This window comes from Prionailurus bengalensis, chromosome E2 (assembly GCF_016509475.1).
Source record: "Prionailurus bengalensis isolate Pbe53 chromosome E2, Fcat_Pben_1.1_paternal_pri, whole genome shotgun sequence".
In the NCBI taxonomy this organism is placed as follows: Eukaryota; Metazoa; Chordata; class Mammalia; order Carnivora; family Felidae; genus Prionailurus; species Prionailurus bengalensis.
The window spans coordinates 55108675-55134774 of record NC_057352.1 but is presented as its reverse complement, the minus strand read 5'-3'; the positions used below and the strand labels follow the sequence as shown (position 1 = coordinate 55134774).

General features: G+C 47.9%; 1 protein-coding gene across 1 annotated transcript in view; it reads left to right on the top strand.

The window, feature by feature from the left end:
• The window catches only part of PKD1L2 (polycystin 1 like 2), a 95311-nt gene extending 71903 nt beyond the window's left edge, over positions 1 to 23408 (top strand). The window contains exons 33-43 of the mRNA XM_043599388.1: positions 1120 to 1216; positions 4163 to 4300; positions 5797 to 5982; positions 6894 to 7221; positions 8872 to 9005; positions 10815 to 10942; positions 13626 to 13786; positions 18541 to 18751; positions 20312 to 20413; positions 21191 to 21322; positions 22498 to 23408. Of these exons, the coding sequence (XP_043455323.1) occupies positions 1120 to 1216; positions 4163 to 4300; positions 5797 to 5982; positions 6894 to 7221; positions 8872 to 9005; positions 10815 to 10942; positions 13626 to 13786; positions 18541 to 18751; positions 20312 to 20413; positions 21191 to 21322; positions 22498 to 22689 (1809 nt within the window). The 3' untranslated portion in view covers positions 22690 to 23408. The remainder of the gene's footprint in view (positions 1 to 1119; positions 1217 to 4162; positions 4301 to 5796; positions 5983 to 6893; positions 7222 to 8871; positions 9006 to 10814; positions 10943 to 13625; positions 13787 to 18540; positions 18752 to 20311; positions 20414 to 21190; positions 21323 to 22497) is intronic.
• The last annotated feature ends 2692 nt before the right edge of the window (positions 23409 to 26100 follow it).

Here is a 26100-nt window from a genome sequence, read left to right as displayed (position 1 = left end):
CTGCCGAGACAATCCGAGTTTGGGGACAGAGGCTCTGGGACTGAGACTCTAGGCCAGGCCTAGAGGCTTACCAAGATGTGGTACGTCCCCGTCACAGTCCCCCTCAGGAGGGTCCTTGCCTCCGTTTTGTGAGAACCCAAGGTTAGGAAGGTAAGGTCACAAAATCCTGCCCTGGGGCACACGTGTAAAATATGAATAAAACCGTATTTCCTCAATTCTAAGATCCTTTTAACTGTGAGACAGGCTAGCAATTTACAAGAACTTTACCTTCAGAAAAGAAAAATACCAAGTCATTAAATGTGTGCATCAATTGGAAGATGCGCTCCTATTTCTGAAATGTAAAGTTACTACCAGAGTTGGAGGAATACTGAGCCCCGGCCTGGAGCTTGGAGCCACAGCTCCCGCTGGACAGAGTCAGGGAGGAGGAATGCTGTGTGTGTCGGGGGAGGTGGGGCACCTGCACAAGGAGGGGACATTTACAGTGATTCTTGATACTTACAAGACTTGCCAAATCCCTCATCCCCATTTTACCAGTTAGTCCCCAGTTCTGCCCCAAATAGCCTTTATCAGAAGATATAGGGTCCCCTGGGGTGGCCTAGTCCATTAAGTGTCTGACTCCTGATTTGGGCTCAGGTCAGTATCTCACGGCTCGTGGGTTCGTGCCCCGAGTGGGGCTCTGTGCTGACATTCTCTTTCTCTCTCCCTCTCTCTGCCCCTCCCCTGCATGTGCCCGTGAATCAATGCAGGAGGAAGGAGGGAGGGGTGGAGGGAGGAGGAAGATGTAACTCAGTCCTTGAGGTAGTAGGAGAGATAAGAGAGAGCTCTGGCAGCAGGAGGGCGCAGGCGGAAAGGCTTCGGTCTGAATAGGTCTGAATAGTACGGAAAGCCCAAGATTCACTATCTCTGCCTGCTTGGTGGCCAGGTGCTGCCACCCCACTCGGCCCCGCCCCGATCCTCTCGCCTCATAGCCGCGCCCCCTCCTGGCACAGGATGGGCTGGTTCCCACTTGACTTCCCCAGAGCAAGGTTTCTACAGACTTGACCCCGATCCTGACTCCTCCCAGATCAGGAGTGGATAGGTGCCAGCTCGGGCCTGGGACTCACAATGGGTGTTTCCCAGGTGCTGGGCTTTGCTGCCTTCTTCGCGTTGGTTTTAAAGAAAGTGGAGGATGAGGACGAGCCCGTGGTCTCCCTCCCAGGACATCCGTCTGGCCCAGGTAATGGTGCACAGGTAGAGGCAGGGACCTGGAAACTGATGAGGCTGAGCCCTACAGGGCCCAGCCACTGACCTTCTTGCTCCAACATTCCTTCATCCCTCATTGGGGAAGTACCCCTGACCCATCCAAAAACAAATGACTCCTTCCCTGTCTCCAGGGCAACCTTGTTTCTTCTCTACCCCAGCCCTCTCTCTTGCGCCCAAGCAGGACCCCTTGGCCAAAAGAGGCCCCTTGGGGGCCGTGCTCTGCATGGCCATCTTCTCTGTGTAATCCCAAGAAAGCAGCTTTCTCCCCCAAGGCCCAGGCCCCTGGCCTTTAGAATGAAAACCAAAACAGAACACGCTTGCAGCTGGGCTGCAAAGAGTTCCAGGACAAGGGTCTGCAAGCTACAGCCCAGGGCACAAATGGAGCCCACTGCTTGTTTTGGTAAACGAAGTTTTATTGGAACAGAGCCATGCTGACCCTTGTGGGAGGAGGGCCACGGAGCAGCACCTTTCCCTGCAACCTGATACTTCCCAACCCACACTCCAGAGAATGCCTACAACAAGACCATCACACAAAACAAGCAAACAGAACAGGATCAACACTCTAATAGTCCCACACAGAGACTCTGACTTTCAGGGAAAAGAAAACAGAAACAAATCAACCAAAGACATACCTACATTCTTGTACAGACGTTATTATACAGCGGGGTCACCTCCTAGAGTATCCTTCCACTCTGGGGTAGGGTTTGCGTTTGTTTTTCTCTTGGTTTTGGCTCTGCAGATCCAAAAGGTCCATTAAAATCTTCTCCCCAGGATCAAAGAGTAATTTTTGTCCAAGGAGACACCAGCTTCCAGAACAATTAAATATTCATTTAGTCATTCCTTTGGCAGCTACTCAGGGAGTACTTGCTGTGTGCCAGGCAGTTCGATGGCTCAGGAACATGATTTACATAAAATCCACTCACTGTAAGTGTGTAATTCACTGATTTTAGTAAATGTATACAGCTGTGCAACCATCATCTCAATTCAGATTTGGAGCAGCTTCATGACCCTGAAAAGGTTTCCTCTTGACAACTTGAAGCCAATCCCTGCTCCCACCCCAAGCAACACAGCACTGGATGGAGCAGCTTGCCCTTGGAAAGCACAGCCCACTGGGGGAGACACATTAAACAAGTAAACAACACAAGCAGACATGCAAGTGTGCAATGTGAGAACTTACAGAGAGAACGGGAGAGTGCAGGCCTCTCTGCTGAGGTGGTGCCTCCATTGGTTCCTGGAGCCTGGTGCAGGGAGGGACTGCACATTGGGCACGTGCAAAGGCCCTGAGGTGGGACAGGGCTTGTCATTTTGTAGGACTACTGACAGTGTAGCCAAAGCATAGGGAATTAGGGGGAGAATGGTTCAAAATGAGGGCAGGGACACCCGGGTGGCTCAGTCGGTTAAGCCTACGACTTCGGCTCAGGTTATGATCTCACAGTTGTGAGATCGAGCCTCTAATTGGCTCTGTGCCAAGCATGGAGCCTGCTTGAGATTCTCTTTCTTCCTCTGCCCCGCACACTCTCTTGTGTGCACTCTCTCTAAGAAAGGAAGGAAGAAGGGAGGGAGGAAAAAACAAAATGAGGGCAGAGAGGTGGGTGGGGAGCAGGGCTTTGTAGCACCTGGGTCAATGCTGGGGTTTTGGAGGGCTAAATACGAGAGGCATGATCTATCTTGTGGTTTGAGAAACATTACTATAACTGCTTTTAGGAGACCAGAAGTGTTGGGTCAAATGAACAAAAGACTACTGGAAAGGTCCAGACAAGAGATTATAGGTACTGGTAGTGGGGGTGGAAAGAAAGGCATAGATTCAAAAGACAATGGGGACAATACACCCCTATCAGGATAGCTCAAGTGGAAAATGGTGATAATAGCAAATGCTGAAAAGGATGCAGAGAAACTGGACCATTCACACAGTGCTTCTGGGAATGTAAAATGGTACAGTCACTCTGGAAAAGAGTTTGGCAGTTCCTTTCAAATCTAAAAACGGTCTTACCATATGCCCCAGCGATTACATTCTTGGGCATTTATCCCAGAGACATGAAGACTTATTTTCATGCAGGAACTTGTAGCTACATGTCCACAGCGGGTTCATTTGAAACAGCCAAATGGCCATTCCTAGGAATCTACCCAAGAGAAATGAAAATATATGTCCATACCAACACCTGTACACGAACGTTCATAGCAGCATTATTCATAATAAGCAAAACTAAGAACAATCTAGACATGAGTGGATAAAAACATACAGAAGTATATCCATACCAAAAAAAGGAACTAAATACTAATTACACAACAACATGGATGGACTCCAATCCATTATGCTAAGTGAAAGAAACCAGACACCAGAAACAATGCACTGCATGATTCCATTTATATGAAATATCCAGGAACAAAATCTATAGAGACAGAAAGCAAATTAATGGGGCTGAGGGTGGGAGTGGGGACTGACTTCATGGGGATATGAGGGAACCTTCTGGGTTGATTAAAATGTTGTACAATGAGGTTGTGGTGATGGTTGCACAACTCTATAAATCTACTAAAATCACTGAATTGTAGACTTCCAATGGGAATATTTACGAAAATTATAGCTTAGTAAAGTGGCTTGGAAAAAGAAGATCCTTAGAATTAGACATGACAGGACTTGGAAATATTAGTTACCCTCCTTCTTCCATCCATCAAAATTTCAGAGCACTGGGATCTATCTCAGAGTCCAAGAGCACGGCGGCGGGGGGGGGGGGGGGCGTGGAGCGTTGTGCTTTAAGTACGAGGAGAATTCTCCGTGGAAGGAGAAGGGGCAGAATTCTGGGTGTGGGGATGGAGGGGCGGAGGCGTGGAGGGCAGTGTTGGGAAATGGCTCCTGGCTGCAAAAGCAGAGGGCAGCTCCACTGCTCCCTGGGGGACAGTCCTTGTGTCCTTGCTTTCACAGACCCCTCTGCCTTGTTCCGAGCACGAAGGTGCAGCAGAAAGGACATCTACCAGCCACCTTTGGCCACTGACATCGAGAAGATGAAAACTACACACCTCAAGGAACAGAAGGCATTTGCCTTCATCAGAGAAATCTTGGGTAGGCAGCAAGGTCACCCACAAGCAGTCTCCCCACTCCCTGGTTGTCAGCAAAGACTTGAACAGCCAACGGTGCAATCTTTGACAGACCCACACTGCCTCTGGGCCTGTTTTCCTAAATATCAACTCGCCCCAGCTTCTCCCCCATGCTGAAAGTCCTTTGGTGGCCTCACATGAACCTTAGGGTAAAATCTGAGCTCCCCACTGTGGCTCTGCCCACCCCAGGTCACCTCTCTTGGCCCGTGTGCCCTGAGCTCTGTCACACTGTGTTCTACAGCTCCTGGGACTCCTTGCCCTCTGCGGACCCCAGGCCTTGGCACAGGCTAATCTAACCTGCCTGCAATGTGCCTCCCCTCCTCCCTACCTTTCCTTCTGGCTAATTCCTTATTCTTTTATTCTCAGCCCAAAGATTGGGTGTCTTCAGAAAAGCTCCCCAAGCTCCTGTTGACCAGGAGCTTCTGTATATCTTAGTCTGGGTTCTCCCATAAGCAGATTTGGGTACAAGCAGTTGGTGGGGAGGTGATCCTGGGAACCACTGGCAGAGAAAAGGAAAGTACAGAAGAGAGAAGGCGGGCAACAGAAGATGTGGTGACGAGTGGGTTCCATGTGGGAACTGGAGCTCAGTCCTGCTTGGGACCTCTGTGGGAGTATGTAGTACACGGCCTCAAGTTGTCACTCGCAGGTCACTGGTGAGGACTGCTTCCAGGGAGGACACTGACCCTGCAGCACTCCCAGCCTGCCTTCCCACTGGCTGAGCACATTACGGCCAGACAAACAGAGAGCAGGGAAGCTTGCATAGAAGTAGCAGCATGTACGGAATACAGAGAGCACAGGGGTACGGGCGGAGTTCCAATTCATCCCAGGCAGGGGCTGCTGGAATGTATATTCCTAGGCTCTGGACCCAGAGATTCTCGATCAGTAAGGCTCTGCATCCCCCTAAGATTTTGATATGTGGCATCCTAAACGAAATCTTTGTACCTAAAGGGCCCTTACATCACACTCACCTGTCTACAGGTAACCTCCCTGAGGGCAGGGAACACAACGGTCATTTTCATTGCTCTGTCCTCAGCATTGCAACATGGCAGAGGCCCATTTTTAAAAGACTCTTTTTAAGAAACATTTATGGAGCATGAATTCTGTGTAGGCACTATTTTTAAGTGGTTTATAAATATTAATTTATTGACTCCCTCATCACAACCCTGTGAATAGAATTGTCCCCATTTCAAAGACAAGGAGATTAAGGGAGAGGGGTAAGTCACTTGTGAAAGTCACATGGATAGGAAGTGGCACAGCCAGGATTGGAACCCAGGCAGGAGGCTTCTGGTCTGTGGACTTTACTCCTTTCTGCTGTCTAAGGATTGGTTCCACTGTCACTGGGGGGAGGCGGGGGGCTGGCGAGTAGCTGGTCTACAAGGCCTTGCTATGCGCCATTCTATTTCCTGCCTTGGGCTTGGGACTGGGGCCCCTGTGTGACTATGGCTATGCCTCCCTTCCCAGCATATCTGGGTTTCCTGTGGATGCTGCTGCTGGTCGCCTACGGGCAGAGGGACCCTAGCACCTACTACTTCAACAGACACCTCGAGCACAGCTTCACCCCAGGCTTTTCGGCCGTGCTGGGCTTCCAGGAGTTCTTCACATGGGCCAACACCACCCTCGTGAGCAACCTGTACAGTCACTACCCAGGTACTCTCCCCTCTCCCAGGACGTGTGTCAGCCCCCTTGTGCATATTCCTGAGAACAGGCACGGGTCACTGTCACCATCAGCATTACAGACAACCGATAACCACGGGACGATATGCTTTGAAGGAGTGACCCTCAGAGGGCTGTGTGTGCACAAGACAGGAGCCCTAAACCTCCCTGGGTGCAGAGTGGAGGACTTCCTGAACGAGAGACAACCAAGCACGGATTGGCTACACAGAGGCAGAACCCAGGCAGAAGGGGTAACATGAGAAAGGCAAGCCTGAAACGCCACAGCACATTCCTGGAATTATAAGGCACTGGGTGTAGGCTAGGAGTTGAGGACCAGTGAGAAGCAAAGCAGGAGACAGAAACAGGGGCAAGATCATGAAGGGTCTCAGAAGTCCACAGTTTATGCCTAAGCAAACAGGAAGCCACTGACAGTTTCTCCACGAGAGAATAACAACCAACTCTGTGTTTAAGAAGGATCATTCTGGAATCATGTGGAAGTTGAAGCGGAGAGTAGTTAGGATGCTAGGGAGAAATGATGGGGCTGATGCAGGAGTGAGGGGCTAGGGTGACGGAGAGAGGGGCATGGCTGCAGACAACACTGAAGAGGGAGAGTTGACGGGCCTTGTTGACGATTGGGATGTGCGCATTGAGGGAAAGGGCACAAAGGGTCTCCAAGGCGATGACTGGATGGGGGCCGTACCATTCCTCAAGAGAAGTTATGTGGGAACTGGATGACGCCTAAGTAGGGAGATGGTGGTGAATGTGTCCTATGGTTGGCCATGAACTACTCTTGACCATTTCACGACGGCTACACTGAAGTTCATGTTAGCGTCCAGGCCGGGGAACTCGGAATGCGCGAAAATGATTTTGATGGCCACACTGACCTACTGGATTTTCATCTCCAGGCTTTGTCACTGATGGCAACTCCAGGCTGGTTGGCAGTGCCCAGATTCGCCAAGTGAGGGTCCGGGAAAGCTCTTGCTCTCGTGCCCCACAGCTGCAGGCTTCTCGTCATGGGTGCCGCGCACCCTACTCCCTGGATGTTGAAGACCTGTCAGACTATGGGGAAGGCTGGAATGCCTCCGTCCTCAACAACAGCAGCGGCCTCTCCCGGGCTTGGCAGTACGAGAGCCAGAGCCAGCGCCGAGGGTATCCCTTCTGGGGCAAACTAACCATGTACCGGGGAGGCGGTTACGTGGCCCCCCTGGGGACCGATCGCAGAAGCACATCGAGGTAAGACTCACTTGATTCACATGTGGCCAAGGAAAGCCAGGTGCTAGAGTCCAGGTCTGATTGGGGGGTGTAGCCAAGTCCATTCACGCTGCTATGGGGAGAGACTGGGGGCCTCTGAAGTATGCAGATGGGATTTCCAGGCCCCTGGACACTGCAGTCTCCCAGGTGGAGGGGAGGTCCCTCTCCAGCACCCTCAGGCTTGTGGGCTGAGTCCGGTGGCCTCGGCTGGAGCCAGTGTAGGGATGGGGAATTCCACCAACCACACAAAGCCGTCCACCACCAGGCAGATGGGAAGCGATTAAGGCTCTTCACCTTACCCAGAATTCTGCTATGCACAGTGAATTAAAGGACCAGAGAATAACACAGAGTTTGGAGCATTCACTGTTTTTACGGTAGCAGAAGCAAGCCTGCTCTTTGTCTGAAGGATGCCATCTCACCTTCATCTCCTGAGGTTGCTCACTATAAACACAGCCTCGAGAAATGGCTTGGGTAAAGCCCAGAGAGGACCCTGCATTCCTGGAACACCCAACATGGTGGTGCAAGGACACGCAGGGCACATGCAGACCACCTCTCCCGGCACACTCGAGGGTTCGAGCGTCAGAGGTGTTAAACCCTGGCACAGTTTCCTGTTAACTTTGCAGACCCAGGCAAGTTAGTGAATCCACGTGAACCTCAGTCTCCTCCCTGTATTCTTACAAAACCGAGGAACACTGGTAACAAATCCCCAAGGAGAACAACTGGCAGGGGACCCCTGGGATTAAGGACAGGTGAGGGATAGTTTCTTTTGGCACAAAAGGTGTTTTCCTGCCACTTGGAACAACTGATACTCTTTCTTCTGCACACCAAGCAGGATACAGACCCACTGGAGACAGGGCATGTTTTAAAATATTTAAAAATAGTCCATCATTATTGCTGTCTCTCTCTCTCTCTCTCTCTCTCTCTCACACACACACACACACACACACACACACACTTTCTCTTCACAATGTTCCTGACAAGCTGGTGTCAACACCATTGTAGAGGAGGAAACTGAGTCATGGAGAGGTTATTAGTTTCCCTGCAAGGCAGTCAGGGTTTGAACCCAGGTCCATGTAGTACACGCTCTTTCCGCAGCAGCAGTGGGCAGACCTCCAGAAACTGGTCTTATGTGAACTGCCAGCCCAAGAGAGATTTCAACAGCGGCGGCTGACTACCTAAGCCCCTGATTTTCTACGCACTTCCTCTTATTCGGTGATCCTCGAACTTTGAAAAGAATCACAATAAAAAAAAAAAAAAAAAAAAAAAAAAAAGCATCACAATCCCAGGAAGGGCTCATCAAAGCACAAATCCCCAGGCTCTGCCCCAGGAGTTTCTGTTTTGGGAGATCTGGGGTGGGGCCTGGCAATCTGCATTTCTAACAAGTTTCCACAAGAGGCAGATGCACCTGGAGGACCTCTGCTCTGACAGCCAGGAGACCATGGGTGCCAAGACACTGCACCATGGGTGGGGAAACTGATCACTCCCAGGAGCAGTCCCAAGGCCCTGTGGCCCAGGGCACGGAGCTGAGTCAGAGGGAAAATTTTCCACAGGAAGCCCTGGCTTTCTCCCGGGGCAGAGCGGGTAGGGAGCCACTGCAGATGGAGATGTCTCTAAATACTCCTCTTCCTACAGAATTCTCCAGTACCTGTTTGACAACACCTGGCTGGACAGCCTGACCAGAGCTGTTTTTGTGGAGTTCACGGTCTACAACGCCAATGTCAATCTGTTCTGCATCATCACTCTGACCCTGGAGACCGGCGCCCTGGGTGGGCAGCCTCGCCTGTGACCCCACTTGCGTTCTGGAAGACAGACGCCCCTCCCTCTGGGCCAGGGCTCCTGACCAGGCTGGGCCTCGCTGCCCCAGGGCCAGAGCTCCAGGGCAAATGGTTGTTTGGGAGATTCGGGGCGGGTCTTGGTTGTCCCCGGGCACCCAAAGGCCAGGCTCCAGGGCTGCACCAGCCTTATTCCTAGTTGCCCTCACTTCTCTCTGGCCTGTCTCCCAAGACACTCTAAGGGAACGCAGTTGGGGTTTGAAAGCATCTCATATTCTTGAGCTTCCCAATCTAGGGGAGGCAGGTTGAGGGGCTGGCAGGGAAGAGCTGGGGAGGGTGCAACCTGGGAACAGATAATTTCATCTAAAATAATACTTTAGTACTCTGTACCTCAACCTACAGCATGAAGTACATTTTACATCATATTCCAACACACAGACACACAAATACACGTAAGACACAAGAGCTTCAAAAACATTTCCCTGAACTAGATGTACTGTGCTCTGATCTTCTTCCCCATTACCTGCCCTCCTCCCTCTTTTAACGCTTTCAAAATCTACTGAAAATGCGGCCCTAAAGCCTCTTCAGCTAATAAATCAATTTTCCTAAAATTCAACCACCTCTCCTTTAAAAATTAAATGATTTTTAGTATCAAATTACATTTTTAATAAAACTAATACATGTCTATAGTTCTTTAAATTTCAGAACTGTGTAAAGTGAAAAGCAAAAGGCCTTCAACTTCCATGATCACTGGCCACTGACAACATCGTCAAGCACTTCTATCAAATCCTTATAGCGGGGATGGTTATTTGTATACTTATATTCTATTTCTTTTTGCCACCTTTGCAGCTCTTAGGACCAATTAAACAGTTTGTTCCCAAAAACACCTGATTAAATTATGTGTTTCTAAAAGATGAAAAGTGAGAGGTGGTTGTCAGGTCTGGTTGGTTCAAGCAGTCCACCGATGTCGGCAAGGACTCAGGTTGTTTGTGTCTCTCCATTCTGCCATTCTTGGGGTTGGCTTTGTCTTCAGAGGCAGTAGCCTTATTAGTCAGATTGGTTTTTTTCTTAAAAGATAACTAAAATATCATTACAATATCTGCCAAAAAGAACAGATACACAAATGGATGAAAGTTGATTCAAAAGAAGGTTGAATTTTAGGCATATTGGTCAATAGATGAATTGGTCTTTAGTGAACTCTTTTTAGGTGAACTGGCTTTAAGTGAGCCAGCCTTGGGGCACCTGGGTGGCTCAGTCGGTTAAGTATCTGGCTCTTGGTTTCGGCTCAGGCCATCATCTCACGGTTTTGTGGGTTCGAGCCCCGTGTCAGGCTCTGTGCTGACAGCACAGAGCTTGCTTGGGATTCTTGGTCTCCCTCTCTCTCTGCCCCTCCCTCACTCGCACTGTGTCTCTCAAAAAAGATAAACTTAAAAAGTTAAAAAAAAAAAAAAAGTGAGCCAGCCTGGAACAGATTAATGTTAAGTGGGCAGTTGTGCTCTGGCTGGAGGTGACTGAGGGCACAAATGGAGGCTACCAGATGCAGAGGGTAGGGGACAGCTCTCCCCGTGCAGCTCCCGGCATCCTTTCTGACAAGTGCATTGTCGTTGGCATCCCCCGTGTGTCCCTGTTCCCTGTCCAGTCCCTTGGGTTTTTGGGTCTGAAGGACCTTTATCTTCTCTTCTGCCCTGGCCAGTCCTAAGAAGGGCCTGTGATTGCATCATGGCACAGATGACTTCCGGTCAGAAGCGGTGGCTCTGAGTAGGCAGGTGACCAGTAATGAGCAGAACGTGTTTTGCTTCCCAGGAACCTTCTTTGCACATGCGAACCTGCAAAGCCTGCGCCTGTACCCCTTCACTGACGGCTGGCACCCCTTCGTGGTAGCAGCAGAGGTCATCTATCTCCTGTTCCTTCTCTACTACATGATTGTGCAGGTGAGGGGTAGGGTAGGGCTCCCTGGGCTGGAGGTGGCAGTGCGCCTGTCCCATCTCACATGTCTTCCCTGGAATGAGGCCAGCAGAAGGGAGAGGGAAAGGTTCTGTCTGCCTGTTTGCCATGGCAACTTTCCAGTCCTTGTGTAGTCACGAGGACCCACCCAGCTCAAGGACCAACTTTCAGCACCTCTCAGGAACTAAGATTCAGAGGCTGGTCCTTCCCGGATGGGGAAGGGAGAGGAACTGAGACCTTCCAAAAATGGCATAGGTGGGAGACAGAGACAGGTGACTGTGCTCCCTGTGGTCTGGTTCACCTGTGGTCCCTGGGAATTAGGAAACAATCCCCTTTGCCACTTTTACAACCATGTTGCAAAATGAAGGTACAGACATTGATAATGATGGGGATTTGAGGAGGCGGGGAGCTCATTTGAAGCTTGGGATATGGCCTGCCCCTTCCCCCACCAAAAATGCAAATCAGGTCTCTTAAAAGGACATCCCCAACCCCTGCTCAACAGCCACGACAAACACTTGAAAATAAGGATGATACCTTGAGGGCCTACCACGTGATTCGCGTTGCGCTAAGAATGCTGCATGGATTTTCTCCTATAATACCAAGAGAAAGGTTCTATTGGCTCCATTTCACAGAGTAGGAAGCTGAAGTCCAGAGACATTAAGTAATTTATCCAAGGCCAAAATTGAACCCAGAGAGTCTAACCCCTGGACTTGACACTCTGCCTCACCATGAGGCTCATAAACCTGGATCCCACAGGGTCTCTGAACATCGCCAGTTCAAACCAAACAGGGAACAGTTACCAAAGAACAACCTAAGTCTTTGCATTTTTCTAGAACATCAAAGGAGGCCCATCTGCCTACCCACCTCTGGGCTGCCCTCACCCTCTGCCTGCAGCTGCTTCAGAACGCTTCTTTCTAAAACCCTTAAATCTTTCTCAAAATACTGCTTAAGCAATTTTTAAAATCTCTCTCCGTCCCTTTATGATGGAGGTGTACTTAGCCAAACAGGAGTCCTTCCTCCCTAAGAGTGAGTAGGAGGAGGGAAATAGAACAGACAATAGAAGATTCTCTTTAGTGGGGTTTTTTTTGGGGGGGGGGGACAGTGGGGGAGGCCTAGAACTCACACAGCACAATTCCTTTTGACTTGCAACACCTGATGAGGAAACAGAATTAAAAACAAAGTCTCTGGCCAATCTAGAAAACCTCTCCACAAAGGCACAAAGGTCAAGAAAAAAAAAAAAAAACTAACAAAATTATTTATTTCTAATTTATTTATTTTTATTATATTATTTGTTATTTCTAATCTATTCATTTATTTCTAATTGTGGTAGATTATGTATACCATTGTGTATGTTCTATGTTATATTATATGTTATTTTAATTGTGTATATTTTATATCTTACATATTATATATACATAAAAACACGTATATATACAATATATAACAAAGTTTACCACTTTAACCACTTTTAAATGTACAACTCAGTGGCATTAAGGACATTCACGCTGTTGTGCAAAAACCATCACTACCATCCATCCATCCATCCTTCCATAACTTTTTTCCTCCTGCAAAACTGAAACTGTACCTATTAAACAATAACTCTCCACTTCCCTCGAAGAAAACAACTTTTCTTATTGAATAAGCATTAAACTAGAAGTTAGGAACATCCCAGGCAATCCACTAAGAGATTCCAAAAACAGAAAGGAATCTCACCCTTGCATATTGCTGGGCAGATAGGACCCATTACATACTCCTTCTTAAGATAAACACTTATTAATCCTCAAGAGGATTTATGGCATATCTATCCCACTAGTCCACTCTAAATTCACCCGGTAATTGGGGTGGCCACTTGTGTTTGCTAACTATCTTTATCAAAAGAAAAATAGGGGCACCCGGGTGGCTCAGTTCACTGAGTGTCTGACTTCGGCTCAGGTCATGATCTCACAGTTCATGAGTTGGAGCCCCATATGGAGCTCTCTGCTGTCAGCACAGAGCCGGCTTCAGAGCCTCTGTCCCCTTCTCTCTGCCCTCCCCCGCTGACACTCTCTCAAAAATGAATAAACATTTTCAAAAAAAAGTAAAAATGAACATATATATTCACAGCAGGAGGTAATTTTGTAATTTGGAGCCAGGTGCCTGCCATTTGGCTCCTACCCTCCTGGGGAAACTGGGAGTGAAGGGCACTACCTTCCTTCATGATCACATGTCAGACAGAAAGCTCCCAGGTCCTTTAGAAAAACATTCTTGAGGCTAGCTGAACTTTTAAAAAGATTGACACGCACCTCAAAGGGGCAGAGAAAGAATTCACAATTACAAGTCTTCCGAAGTAAATACCCTGTGAAAGGGTGGGAGGGTCTTTCTCCTTCCCCAATTTTTTGCATCAGAGAGAATTAAATGTTTTTCTTATTTTTGCTGTATTTACTCTTCCGTGCCTTCCAAATTCCGCAGCCCGAGTTGGTGATGGGGGGGCAGATGGGGTCTGTGCACAGTGCTGGGGAGAGGCCCCAGGCACTCTAGGCACGTGGGGCCAGGGCTTTAAGGAGCCTCTCCAGGATACAGTAGATCCCTGCTGGAGGGTCATCTTGGGTGGCTGGGAGAGCTTTGGTGGAAGGGGTGGGGAGCCACAATTCTGGCCACAGCATTTGGTACAACCTCCAGCTCCTTTCTCAGGGCAAGCTCATGAGGAAACAGAGGTGGCGCTATTTCCATAGCAAGTGGAATCTTCTGGAGTTGACCATCATCCTGGCCAGCTGGAGCGCCCTGGCGATGTTTGTGAAGAGGGCTGTCCTGGCAGAACGTGACATCCAGCGCTACCGGAACCATGGGAAGGAGTAAGTGGCTCTGCCTCAGCTCCCAACTCCCACACCAGATCTGCTTCCTCCAGCTCTGTGGCCCCAGGGTCAGAGGGAGGCTTTTGAACAAATTTTTTTTTAACATTTATTTATTTTTGAGAGACAGAGAGAGACAGACCATGAGTGGGGGAGGGGCAGAGAGAGAGGGAGACACAGAATCCAGAGTGGGCTCCGGGCTGCCAGCAGTCAGGACAGAGCCCCACACGGGTTGAACTGACCTGAGCCAAAGTTGGATGTTCAACAGACTGAGCCATCCAGGCGCCCCCAGAGGAAGGCTTTTGAAATCCTGTTGATCCTCAGAGGATCACGGGTCACTCTTTAAAAAGTAACTAAAGCTACCACTTAAATTCAGGGTTAGGGCCTGAAGCATACACAGTTGGACAGGGCTCTTTTATGACAAAATGGAACAAAGCTTACTTTTGCAAATCCTACCAAAAGACCTTGTGACACCGTGGTAAGGTCCCTGCCCAAAAGCTGTAGCAGAACGCCAGTCAACCTACATCTGCTACAAAGTGTCCTACATCATTTACAACCTACATCATTTACAAAGGGTCCACTCTGTTAGGCAGGATGTACTAAGCCACCAGATCCTCATAAGAACCCAAGGTGGTAGATGTTATTATTACCCAAAAGTAGGTTCGCCTCTTGGGAACCATCCAGCCAAAAGACATGACCAAACCAAAGAATAGGAAAAGGAAGCATTTTACTTGCAATAAAGGAGAACATCAAGGATCTTTCCCAAAGTGGTCTCTCCAAATAACAAAAATGGGGAAGTTTTAAGGGAAGGGTGAATACATATTCTTGAAGGGGCTACGCAATGGAGAATACAGCGTGGAATCGGGGCAGAAGTCATCTTAGTGTAACTGAGTCCAAGTCAAAGTCACTAGGACTGGCAAAGGTCAGCATTGTCAATTCTCTGGCTTTAGTTGGTCTGGTATCTGAGTACTCAAGGGGGTTTAGATCCTGCAAAGATAACTCAAGAAATGTGCGCCAGGTCAGTCTTCACTTTATCATTGTTGATTGTCCTTCATAGGATCAAATTACCTCCTGGCCTGATAATGGCTGTTTTGTCCGTACATTCATTCACAAGATGGCAGAGGGCCTGAAATGACTTCTGAGGTCAGGAAAGCTATGCCTGGGGCCACCTGGGTGGCTCAATCAGTTAAGCATCTGACTCTGATCTCAGTTCAGGTCTTGATCTCAGTCAGGGTTGTGAGTTCAAGCCCTACATTTAAAGGTGGCAGAGAAGTAATTTAAACCTACCTTGTATGAGAGGTTCAGTCACTAGAGCACACAACTCTTGACTTTGGGGTTGTAAATTCAAGCTTCATTTTGGGTACAGAGATTACATAAAAATAAAATCTTTGGGCTCCATGCATGCCCAGTGCTAAGCCTGCTTAAGATTCTCTCTCTGGTCCTCCCCTGCTAGCTCTCTCTAAAAAAGTTTTAAATAAATAACTGTTTTAAAATCTTGAAGGGGTGCCTGGCTGGCTCATTTGGTAGAGCTTGCAACTCTTAATCTCAGGGTCATGAGTTTGAGCCCCACACGATGGATGTAGAGATTGCTTAAAAGTCAAGTCTTAAGGAAATATATTAAAAAGGAAACAACAACAACAAGAAACCTAGCTTGTAAGTCTCCAGGATCCCAATCCTTACATCAAACCACTGTGTTTCTTGACTCAGTGATTTTATTGAGATAGCTAACATTTATTTATTGTTGGATGCCATATACTGTTACAAAAAACAGCACTTTAAAAGAATTATCTCATCTACTTTAATCTTCCTAAAACTTCTAAAAGATAATACTATCAACATCCCTTTTTTACAGATAAGGAAACTGAGGCTCAGAAAGGATGTCTGTGCAAGGTCACAGAATTTGGAAACGGAAATGCAGGGCCTATAAGAACTCTGCATTCCTAACCTCCGCCCTAGATGGTCTCATTCAACTCACAAACCCTCACTGAGCTCTTCTCTGTACCACGCCCATGGCGCCAGCCAAGTCGGGACAAAAGTTCCACCCTCTCTCCAGGCACCCTTCCACAGAAAGGTCTCCATATCAGTTGAGTTCTTTGAGTTCAGAAATTATCAGAAGTGCTTTTATTTTTTACTTAAGCTGGTTGTAAATCTTATGCAGAACAGCATTTCTAAAACTTAAAGGTGTTTGAACTCTTGAAGGGATCTGCAAAAGATGACCTGGGGTCCAAATCCAGCCCGCCACCTGTTTTTGTAAATTAAGTTTTAATGGAACACTGCATCATCACCTGTTCCTTACATACTGTCCAGGGCTGCTTTCCTGATAACAACTGTCAACGGAGTTACTGGGACAGAAACTATCTGGCCCACAGAACCTCAAATACATACCATCTGACCCTTTGCAGAAAAACTCCTGCTTAGAGAACAAAGCCTGAGTTCTAGGAAGAAACAGTGGTGAGTTTTAGGTTATACATGATTAAGACCATTAACAGCCAGTGTAATTTGTAAATCATCACTGTCCCCCTACATTAACCACGCTTTATAATTCCTCATCGTGACCTAAAACATATTTGGTTCTCAATATCCACATAGACAGGGGTTTTACTCAGATGGGTTATAAAACAATCTTATAGTAAGAGAGTTCTCTTCACACTGAGTGTCAGAAAATATATATCTGCCACTTTTGACAGAAACCAGAGTAAAATGTGGAATTACATGAAACCCTCAGTTGCATTTGGTTAATAAATTAACCAAAGTTTTGTGTTAATTTCAGAAACTTGTAAACTTCGTTTGCTTGTTGGAATAGATAAGTCATTCTATAAACCAGATCCTGAATTTTCAAAGTATTTTTTTTTAATTTTTTTTTCAACGTTTATTTATTTTTGGGACAGAGAGAGACAGAGCATGAATGAGGGAGGGGCAGAGAGAGAGGGAGACACAGAATCGGAAACAGGCTCCAGGCTCTGAGCCATTAGCCCAGAGCCTGACGCGGGGCTTGAACTCACAGACCGCGAGATCGTGACCTGGCTGAAGTCGGACGCTTAACCGACTGCGCCACCCAGGCGCCCCTCAAAGTATTTTTTAAGACCAAGTGATTTGCTTCATAGTCTCCTTTCAACCCAGTGCTTCCCAGACCTGGCTCCTCAGCAGAATTGCCCAGGGAGATGATCAAACCCTGATGCCCAGGCCACATCCCAGACCTACTAGGTCAGTGCTGGGGACAACCCCCGCTCTAGTATTTTCATGGTCTCCCTAGTTATTCTAACCTGCAGCCAAGGCTGAGAACCATGCTTTAATTAGAGCCGTCATCACAAAAGAGGGCTTACGTAGTTACTTTTCCACACATACGAGCAATTAAATGGCACAAGAGAGGGTTAGGTGTTTTAAGAGAGACAGGAAAAAGATGCTGCGCGAACCAAAGGAGGAAGTTGCCATCCATACCAGCAGCCCCATATGCTCAAAGGGAAGGAAGATTCTGGAGGGCAGGAGATTAGGGAAAAGGACAGCTTTCACTCAGGCGTTATATATGTATGTTAAATGCATTTAAAACCTGAGATCATATAATTTTGTTCTTTAACCTGTGCTCCATCCATGTCACTGGATAACGGTCTACACCATTTGAACGACACACCAATATTAAGACTGAATTTAAAGCACAAAGGCACGAAGGGGAATTAAGGGCAGGGTGGGATGGCAGGAAGAACCAGACTTTGGAGTCAGGCCTGGATCCAACTCTTTTTCTTCCACCACAAGTTGTATCGCTATGTCACTAGCTGGGTGACCTGGTGCCAACTCTTCCTCGTCCTCATCCATGAAACAAAGACAGAAACACTTGCCTCAGCCAGTGGTCTCTAAGGCCAAACACAGCTGAGGTTCATCAGGCCCTCAGCACAGAAACTGAATGATACTTCCATCCTTCCTTCAAATGTAAGGGTAATGTGGACATACACTCAGACAAATGTGAGGGAGGAAGTGGCATCTAGTAACCCCAGACCAGTAGGGGAGGCTCACAGAACTCCCTCAGTTCCATCTTCTTGACCCTGGGAGGATTCGTCCTTTGCCATTCTTCCATAGCTCTGCAGCCATTAACCAAAACTGGTAGGTAATGGTCCCATGACCCCCATCACTACCATCACCACCATTACCCTCACCACCACCATCAACATGCTACCACATCACCTCCATCGTCATCGTCGTTGTCATCCCTATCATAACCATCATCCTCACCACGATCACCATCACCCTCACCACCACCATCATCGTCCCTACCACATCGCCTCCATCACCATCATTGTCGTCATCCCTATCATAGCCATCATCCCCACCACGATCACCGTCACCCTCTCCACCCCCATCATCGTCCCTACCACATCGCCTCCATCACCATCATTGTCGTCATCCCTATCATAACCATCATCCCCACCACAATCACCATCACCCTCTCCACCCCCATCATCGTCCCTACCACATCGCCTCCATCACCATCAATGTCGTCATCCCTATCATAACCATCATCCTCACCACCATCACCGTCTCTACTCTCATCTCCATCACTGTCATCCCCATCTCATCATTACATAGCTGGGGAACTGGACTAGCCTTATATCTCCCAGATCTGTTGTGGGAAGTGATGGGCTCTGAGATCATGATGAATCTAATCCTGCATCCTGGGCTGAGGATCCAGCATCCTGACAGCCGAGATGAGCTCTGGCTGAGCTTCTCACCGTCTCTGAGACTCACCCTCCCTTTTGGTCCTACAGGGGGATCAGTTTCAGTGAGACAGCAGCAGCTGATGCTGCCCTTGGCTACATCATTGCCTTCCTGGTACTGCTGTCCACAGTGAAGCTCTGGCATCTGCTCAGGTTGAACCCCAAAATGAACATGATCACATCTGCCCTGCGCCGTGCTTGGGGGGACATTTCAGGATTTATCATCGTCATCCTTATCATGCTTCTGGCTTACTCCATTGCAGTGAGTGGTTCCTTTGGTAAAACCTTCGGGGCTGGTCTCCTTGGAAGCAAAGGCTTCTCAGTGGTGGTGGTCGTTGGGGGGAGGGGGGGGTGGAGGGGCACATGCACTGAGGGTTAGCGTTAAGACTTTGGAACCTGGGGGAGACGGTGGATATTCTGAGTCCAGGGCTTTGCAGCTGGGGGCTCATAAACTGGCCACCCCAAATGGCAAGGGTGGAGACATCGGCTGGATAAGACCAAGGAGGTATAATCTCTAAGACCAAGAGGGCCAACTACCTCCAATAAAGGATTCCTTTCTGTACCTGGACCCTGCCTGGAAATGCCACTTCTCCTGACACTCCACATGCTCAGACACGGATAGAGCATTCGCTCTGTGCTCGGGGGGTGGAGGGGGGTGCTGGAGATGAACTGGGCAGAGATTAGCCTACATATGGGTAGGCTATGTCACTGCTTGGTGCCCTACACTAGGCATGAACTTAACAGGGCCAAAAATCATTTCATTCAGCCCCTTGACACTGAGAGCATTTTGGCAGTCACGTCTCTTTTGCGAATGAAAAAAAAAATACTGCCAACTCTTTTATTACCAATTATGTGGGAAACAAAGACCCTCTGCCACATCTTGCTCTCCATCTAAATATAACCCCCATCGCCTCCAAGTCCACGTTCCCCATAATACCACAGCTCTCACTCCTCCGTGCCCCTTTACCCAATCCTGACCCACTCTCCACCCCAGCCCCTCTCCCAGTTCTTGCCTTGGCCTCATCCAGTCTTACCTTCCACCATCCCTGAGCTGCACACCACACAGTGGTCTCTCTTATTGTAGTTACCACTCTCTCTCTAGCCCTCTCCCCTTTCCTTAGCCATCCTTTTCCTGTCCCTATCACCTCAACCCTGACTCCCCACTACCTAACTACTGCCTCTCCCTCTCCCACCCTCAGAAATGGGGTAAGGAGCACTGATGGAGTGATGGGGGGTGTATGCTAAAAAGCTGGAGTTTGGTTTTATCACAAGTACTTCACTGGACCCCTTAATTCACATGGATTTATTCAGTCCTCCATCTGCAGTATAGGAGCTACAGGGACACTGGCCGTGTCCGGAGATGAGAAGTCACCAGTTCAGAGCAAAGGGAGTGCTGGGCCTCCCTTGACATAAGAGCGGCAATCTTTGGAGGGAAGCGTGCTGTGGTGAGGAGGAAGTATAGGGGAGGCCCTGCCCAGGCAGAAGCCTGTTGTCATCCAACCCAACTCCCCCAAAGCAAAGAGGCTGGGGCCTCAGAGAGCCCAGTTTCATCACTGAGTCACCTGAGTGAACTGCAGCCATCTGAGTGAACACAGTAGTGGCCTAGTGGGTGGTGCTGAGCCCCAGAAGGGGATACGCATTCCTTACAGAACTGGGTAGGTACACACACATTCACTTGCAAGCCCCCATAGGTACGGTTTTGCGGGGCCAAGGATAAGGCTGACCCAGAACAGAGACTCTGTCAAACAACAGGCTTTGGGGGTGGGGGGTGGGGAGGTCACTTGGTTTCTTTTCCTGTTCATGAGGACTCTTTCCATTACAGTCAAACTTAATATTTGGTTGGAAACTCCGTTCCTACAAAACCCTCTTTGATGCAGCAGAAACAATGATCAGCCTTCAGCTAGGAATCTTTAACTACGAGGAGGTAATGGGGTGGGGTCAGGGGAACATGGACACTACCATCTACACCAAGCCTTTATGAAAATGAGAAAAAGCACCCTCCTCAAATGTCTCTCCCTGAATGGATGCACCCCTTGGGTCCATGGCCTGGCAAGCACAAGGCAACTATGGACAAATAAACAGTCCCCTTCCTCTAGGCAGACAGCCCCATACTAGGGCCCATAGTTTGCCCTGGGAACCCCTGCTTACAGGAGAACATCATGCACTGAGTACTTAGGAGAGGACTGGGCTGGGAGGTCTCTAGAAGGGAATGCTCCCAGCCCTAGCCAGAAATGGTGCCTTATATTTGGAAATGGCGGCAGTAGGGAGTAGGGGGTGCTATCTTTTTCTTTTCCTGGAAGCTTGTTTTGTTTTGTTCTGTTTAGAGAGAGAGAGAGACAGAGAGAGAGAGAGAGAGAGAGAGAGAGCAGGGGAGGGGCAGAGAAAGGGAGAGGGAGAGGGAGAGAATCGAGAATCTGCACTGTCAGTGCAGAGCCAGGTTCAGGGCTCAAACTCACGAACTGTGAGATCATGATCATGAGCCAAAGTCAGCTGCTTAACCAACTGAGCCATCCGGGCACCCCATCTCTTGGCAGCTCTTGAGAGCAATGCCCGTGCTCTCAGCTGCCAGACAAAAGGGATCCTTCCTGGTTCCAGGCTCTGCCTAGTCTGAGAACCAGTTTTCCCTCTGAGGATGGCTATGGGGAAGGGGCTACCAGGACACAGGACTTCTGGGGGTGACTCTTGGCTTTCTTCCTGACAGGTCCTGGACTACAGCCCAGTGCTTGGCTCCTTCCTGATTGGGTCCTGCATCATTTTCATGACATTTGTGGTGCTGAATCTATTCATCTCTGTCATCCTGGTGGCCTTCAATGAGGAGCAAAAATATGATCAGGTGAGTCCCTTTGGCTTATTCTTCAACAGTCATTGACCCTGAAGTAGGAAGTGACTGAGCAGCACTAGACATTAGGGGGACGTGAGAGACCTCTGTAGCTCAAAGCCCTCATTCCATGGGAGGGGAAATAGGTCCAGAAGGAGGAAATACCTCCCTCAAGAATACAAACAAATGAAGGGCAGACTAGAATCGGGTCTCCTGATTCCCAAGGTGGCACTTGGTTCATGACCCCAGTGATGCTCAGCCCTGAGTGTACATTAGAATCACGTGGGGGCTTTTGGGATGTCTGCTGCTGCATTGAGACCAATATACACAGAATCCTTGGGTGAATGAGCCAAGCACGTGTATTTCTGAAATCTTCTCAGGTGATTTTAGTATACAGCCAAGGCTGAAACCTTTTAAAAAGTTATTAAGGCAGACAAGTTAGGTGATACAAACCTTAACACTCCATGAAGTAGACAGTCTCTATTCAGAGAAGTACAAATGGTGTGGAAGGCAGGAAGTTTTTATAGGATAAAAGAAGAAAGAACAAGGAAGAGAAAAATGAAAATATATCTGACTGACTGGGGCCACACAGTCAATCTTGTTTGTGGCGAGATGGAAAAGAAAAGAAGTAGGAGGCTCAGAGGTGGCTTGGTGTTTGGAGGTTGGCTAACCTGATATACTGCATTCTGATAAAGGGAAGCATTTACAGGGACACAAAATTTCTCTAAGCTTCGGTCTGCTGACACGGCACTCCAGGCTGGAGCAGCTCCATCTTGGGCCCAGAAATTTGTTTCAACAAGTCATATGGTAACAAGTTTAAATTTTGAGAAGACGGCAAGCTATTTCCCAAAGCAGATGCACCAATTCACGTTCCCACCAATTCACGTTCCCAGCAGCAACGCATGAGGGTCTTTGTACGTACATTCCTAACAGCCCCTATTGGGGGTGGTAGAGGGAATACTGTCATTCTCATCACAGGGGAAGAAGAAACATCAGGGTAAAGGTGGGAGCACACACCCCTGGGATTCCCAGAAGAAGGGGAATCCCAACAGAAAACTGACTCTACACAGTGCAGTGACTTTGGCAGAGACCAAGTTGAACAATAAAACCATGGTTTCCCCTTAGGAAGGAAGAAACCCCCCAAAGAGAATGGTTCTATGTATGTCGTATGGTTCTTTTTCCCTCTACAGCTGTCGGAGGAAGGAGAGATTGCCGATTTGTTGCTGGCGAAAATACTCGGTTTCCTGGGCATTAAATGTAAAAGAGAGGACCCTGGAAGTGGCAGGGAACAGCCCGAGTTGCTGTCAGAGGTCCGGCCTCCCTGTACCTGTGTCAGCTGCACCCAAGCTTTAAGCTCTTCATCCACACACGAACATCTATAGAGGGGGAAGGCCAGAGCCTTGGGCCTATGCTTCCCAGTGATTCTACAGTCTCTCCAGGCCAATGTTTTTCTGTGTCCACAGAAAAGTCACCAAGCCTGGCAAGTAAAAAAAATAAGAAAAATATACACTTAAGTACATTCAATTGCCACTATTGTCATAGACTGTTCAAATGTATTTCCTCCTAGAAATAAAACAAATACTGTCTGGAGTTTGGGGAAAAAAATGACCTCTACGGACGATTTCATCTTCTTGGTTGGTCGGGGATTGCTGCTGAATGATTCTATTTCAGGGTTTCTCAAACTGTGTCCAAGAGGTGTTAATGGCCATCGCTCTCCCTCTCTCTCCCTCTTCCTCTCGAGAGGAACACAGCAGCATAAACTGGGTAGCTTAAACCAATTGAAATTTATGGTCTCCATCCCAGAGGATAGAAGCCCCAAAACAAAGTGTCAGTGGGGCCAGGCTCCCTCTAAAGACTCTGGAGAAGAGTCTTTTCTTCTAACTTCTAGTGTCCTTTGGTATTCCTTGGCTTGTAGATGGATCATTCTAATTTCTGCCTATGTCATCACATGGCCTTCTCCCTGTGTGTCTGTCCCTGTGTTTCTTTTCTTCTTCTTCTAAGATCTCTAGTCCTACTTAGTTTTTGTTAATGTTCATTTATTTTTGAGAGAGAAAGAGAGTGTGAGGGGAGGAGGGACAGAGAGAGAAGGAGACACAGAATCTGAAGCAGGCTCCAGGCTCCTAGCTATCAGCACAGAGCCCGATGCAGGGCTCGAACTCTGGTACGGAGAAATCATGACCCGAGCCAAAGTCAGACACTTAACCTGCTGAGCCACTCAAGCACCCCTCTGGTCCTAATGAATTAAGGGCCCATTCTACTCCATTATTACCCCATCTTAACTAATCACAGCTGCAACACCCCTATTTCCAAGTTTGATCACATTTTGATTAGTAGGGGTTAGGCCTTCAACATTATTTCTTTAGGGGACAAAATTCAACATAATAGGTGTCATTCCCCCAGAAATGTTTCTGAATCAAATAAATATGACAAACACTAGATTATAAGTGTTACACAAGTTCTTTAGCATGGGAACTGTGAGAGTTTTTAACATGCTAAATACGCATTGTGAGTCTCATGGAATGAGGCGAGCATGCAAGCTAAAGTGTGCAATGATTCCCAAAACTTTTTGACCAAGGCATCCAGTTCTGAAGCACCTCGGTCAGGGCTAGTGTTCCTTAGGTGATACTTTGGGTACTGGTAATCTACATCAGTGCTTCTCAAGCCTGGCTGCATGCCCCAGACTTCATCCCAAACATCAGAATCTCAGAATCTTTGACCTAGGACCTAGGCATCCAAGTTGTTGTTGTTGTTGTTGTGTTTTGTTTTTAAAGTAGGCTCCATGCCTAGTGTGGAGCCCAACACAGGGCTTTAACTCAAGACCCCAAGATTAAGATCTGAGCTGAGATTAAGAGTCAGATGCTTGGGGCACCTGGGTGGCTCAGTTGGCTAGTCTCTCAGTTTCTGAGTTCAAGCCCCGCGTTGGGCTCTGTGCTGACAGCTAGGAGCCTGCTTCAGATTCTGGGTCTCCCTCTCTCTCTTCCTTTCCCCTATACTCTCTCTCTCTCTCAAAAATAAATAAACATTAAAAAAAAAAAAAGAGATGCTTAACTGACTGAGCCACCCAGGTGCCCCCAGGCATCAATAATTTTAAAGCCTCCCCAGGTGATTCCAATGTGCAGTCAGACTTGCTAACCATGCCCTAAATTCTGAGAACCACAGATCTAGACAATAAAAGGTGTTCAGGTGTCTGTGTGGATAAGGGCACGTTTCCCCTTCCCCGTGCAGGGGAGTGCACCTCACATATCCTCTCTAGCTCACTCATCTCCCGCCCCCAACACACACACACATACCTCCTCTAGGTTGCCTGCCTCAAATCCATTCCATGCTTTCCTCTTTGCTATCAGAACCCAACTTTGATCACGTAGCCATATACTCCTTTCCCAGAAGACTCATGGGAAAGTGCCCCTGTAGCCACATCAATGTAAATCCTGATTTGGATACTAATCCATTTCCCTTGACAATGAGGGATTGGGGGTAGTCACACGACCCAGTTCCAGCCAATGAAATCTGAAGTCTCTAGGACACTTCCAGGAAAGGTCTACTTGCCAATAAAAAGAGACACAAAGAGACGGCATCTTATGCTGCTAGACATGGTCTGGCCTGAGCAACACTCCAGGAACTTGTGCAGCTACTCTGACACCATGGGGAACAATCCAAAGACAGCAGAGCAGAAAGATGAGAGGAACATGAGTGCTTGATGACTGACTTCATCAACCCTGGAGCTGAACTACTGGCTTCTATCTGGATGAGAGCTTATCGCTTCTTGGCCTTTTGGCTAAGATCAAGTGTATCTGGATGAGAGCTTAAATGTCTTTTTAGGACAGTTGAATCAGGATCTTACCCTGAATATAAAAAAAGGATCGTTCACAAGGAGCCACATAACATGCAACATACACAAAACCTTGGGGATTTCATCATCTTCTATCCAACCGAAAGCCCATCATCCATTATTTATTGTGTCACACATGAACGTGAGCTAAATGTGCAGGGATGCTCATCAGACAACCCATAGCACGGTATACACACAGGCCCCAATACACTGGTACAGAAACCTACCCAGATACACAGTCTGTTTTATTTATCTATCTATCTATTTTTTTTTTATTTTTTTTTCAACGTTTATTTATTTTTGGGACAGAGAGAGACAGAGCATGAACAGGGGAGGGGCAGAGAGAGAGGGAGACACAGAATCGGAAACAGGCTCCAGGCTCTGAGCCATCAGCCCAGAGCCCGACGCGGGGCTCAAACTCATGGACCGCGAGATGGTGACCTGGCTGAAGTCGGACGCTTAACCGACTGCACCACCCAGGCGCCCCTATCTATCTATTTTTTAAATGTTTATTTTTTTAGAGAGAGAGAGAGAGAGAATCCCAAACAGGCTTTTGTCAGCACAGAGCTCGACATGGGGCTCAATTTCCTGAAATGGGAGACCATAACCTGAGCTAAAATGAAGAGTCAGATGCTTAACCGACTTAGCCATCCAGGCACTCCAGTCTATTTGTTTTAAATATGAAAAGCTCTAAGATCTGGAGAAGTTGTAAGTTATTCATCTAGTCTCCACTCATTTCCTGACTGTAAATATCAAACTTAAATAAAGAAGTAAAGAACAAGGTCACATGTCAGTCTGTGACCTGTATCACATGCCCTTCCACCAAAACATCAGTAGAGCTGGGAATAAATATTTTAGGTCATGGTTTGCATTGTGCTATATTGGCTTATAACAAAACAACAATAAAAACAGAATATTGATATGAGAAGCTAGCCAAGATCTGCAGTCTGGAGTAGACCACTGT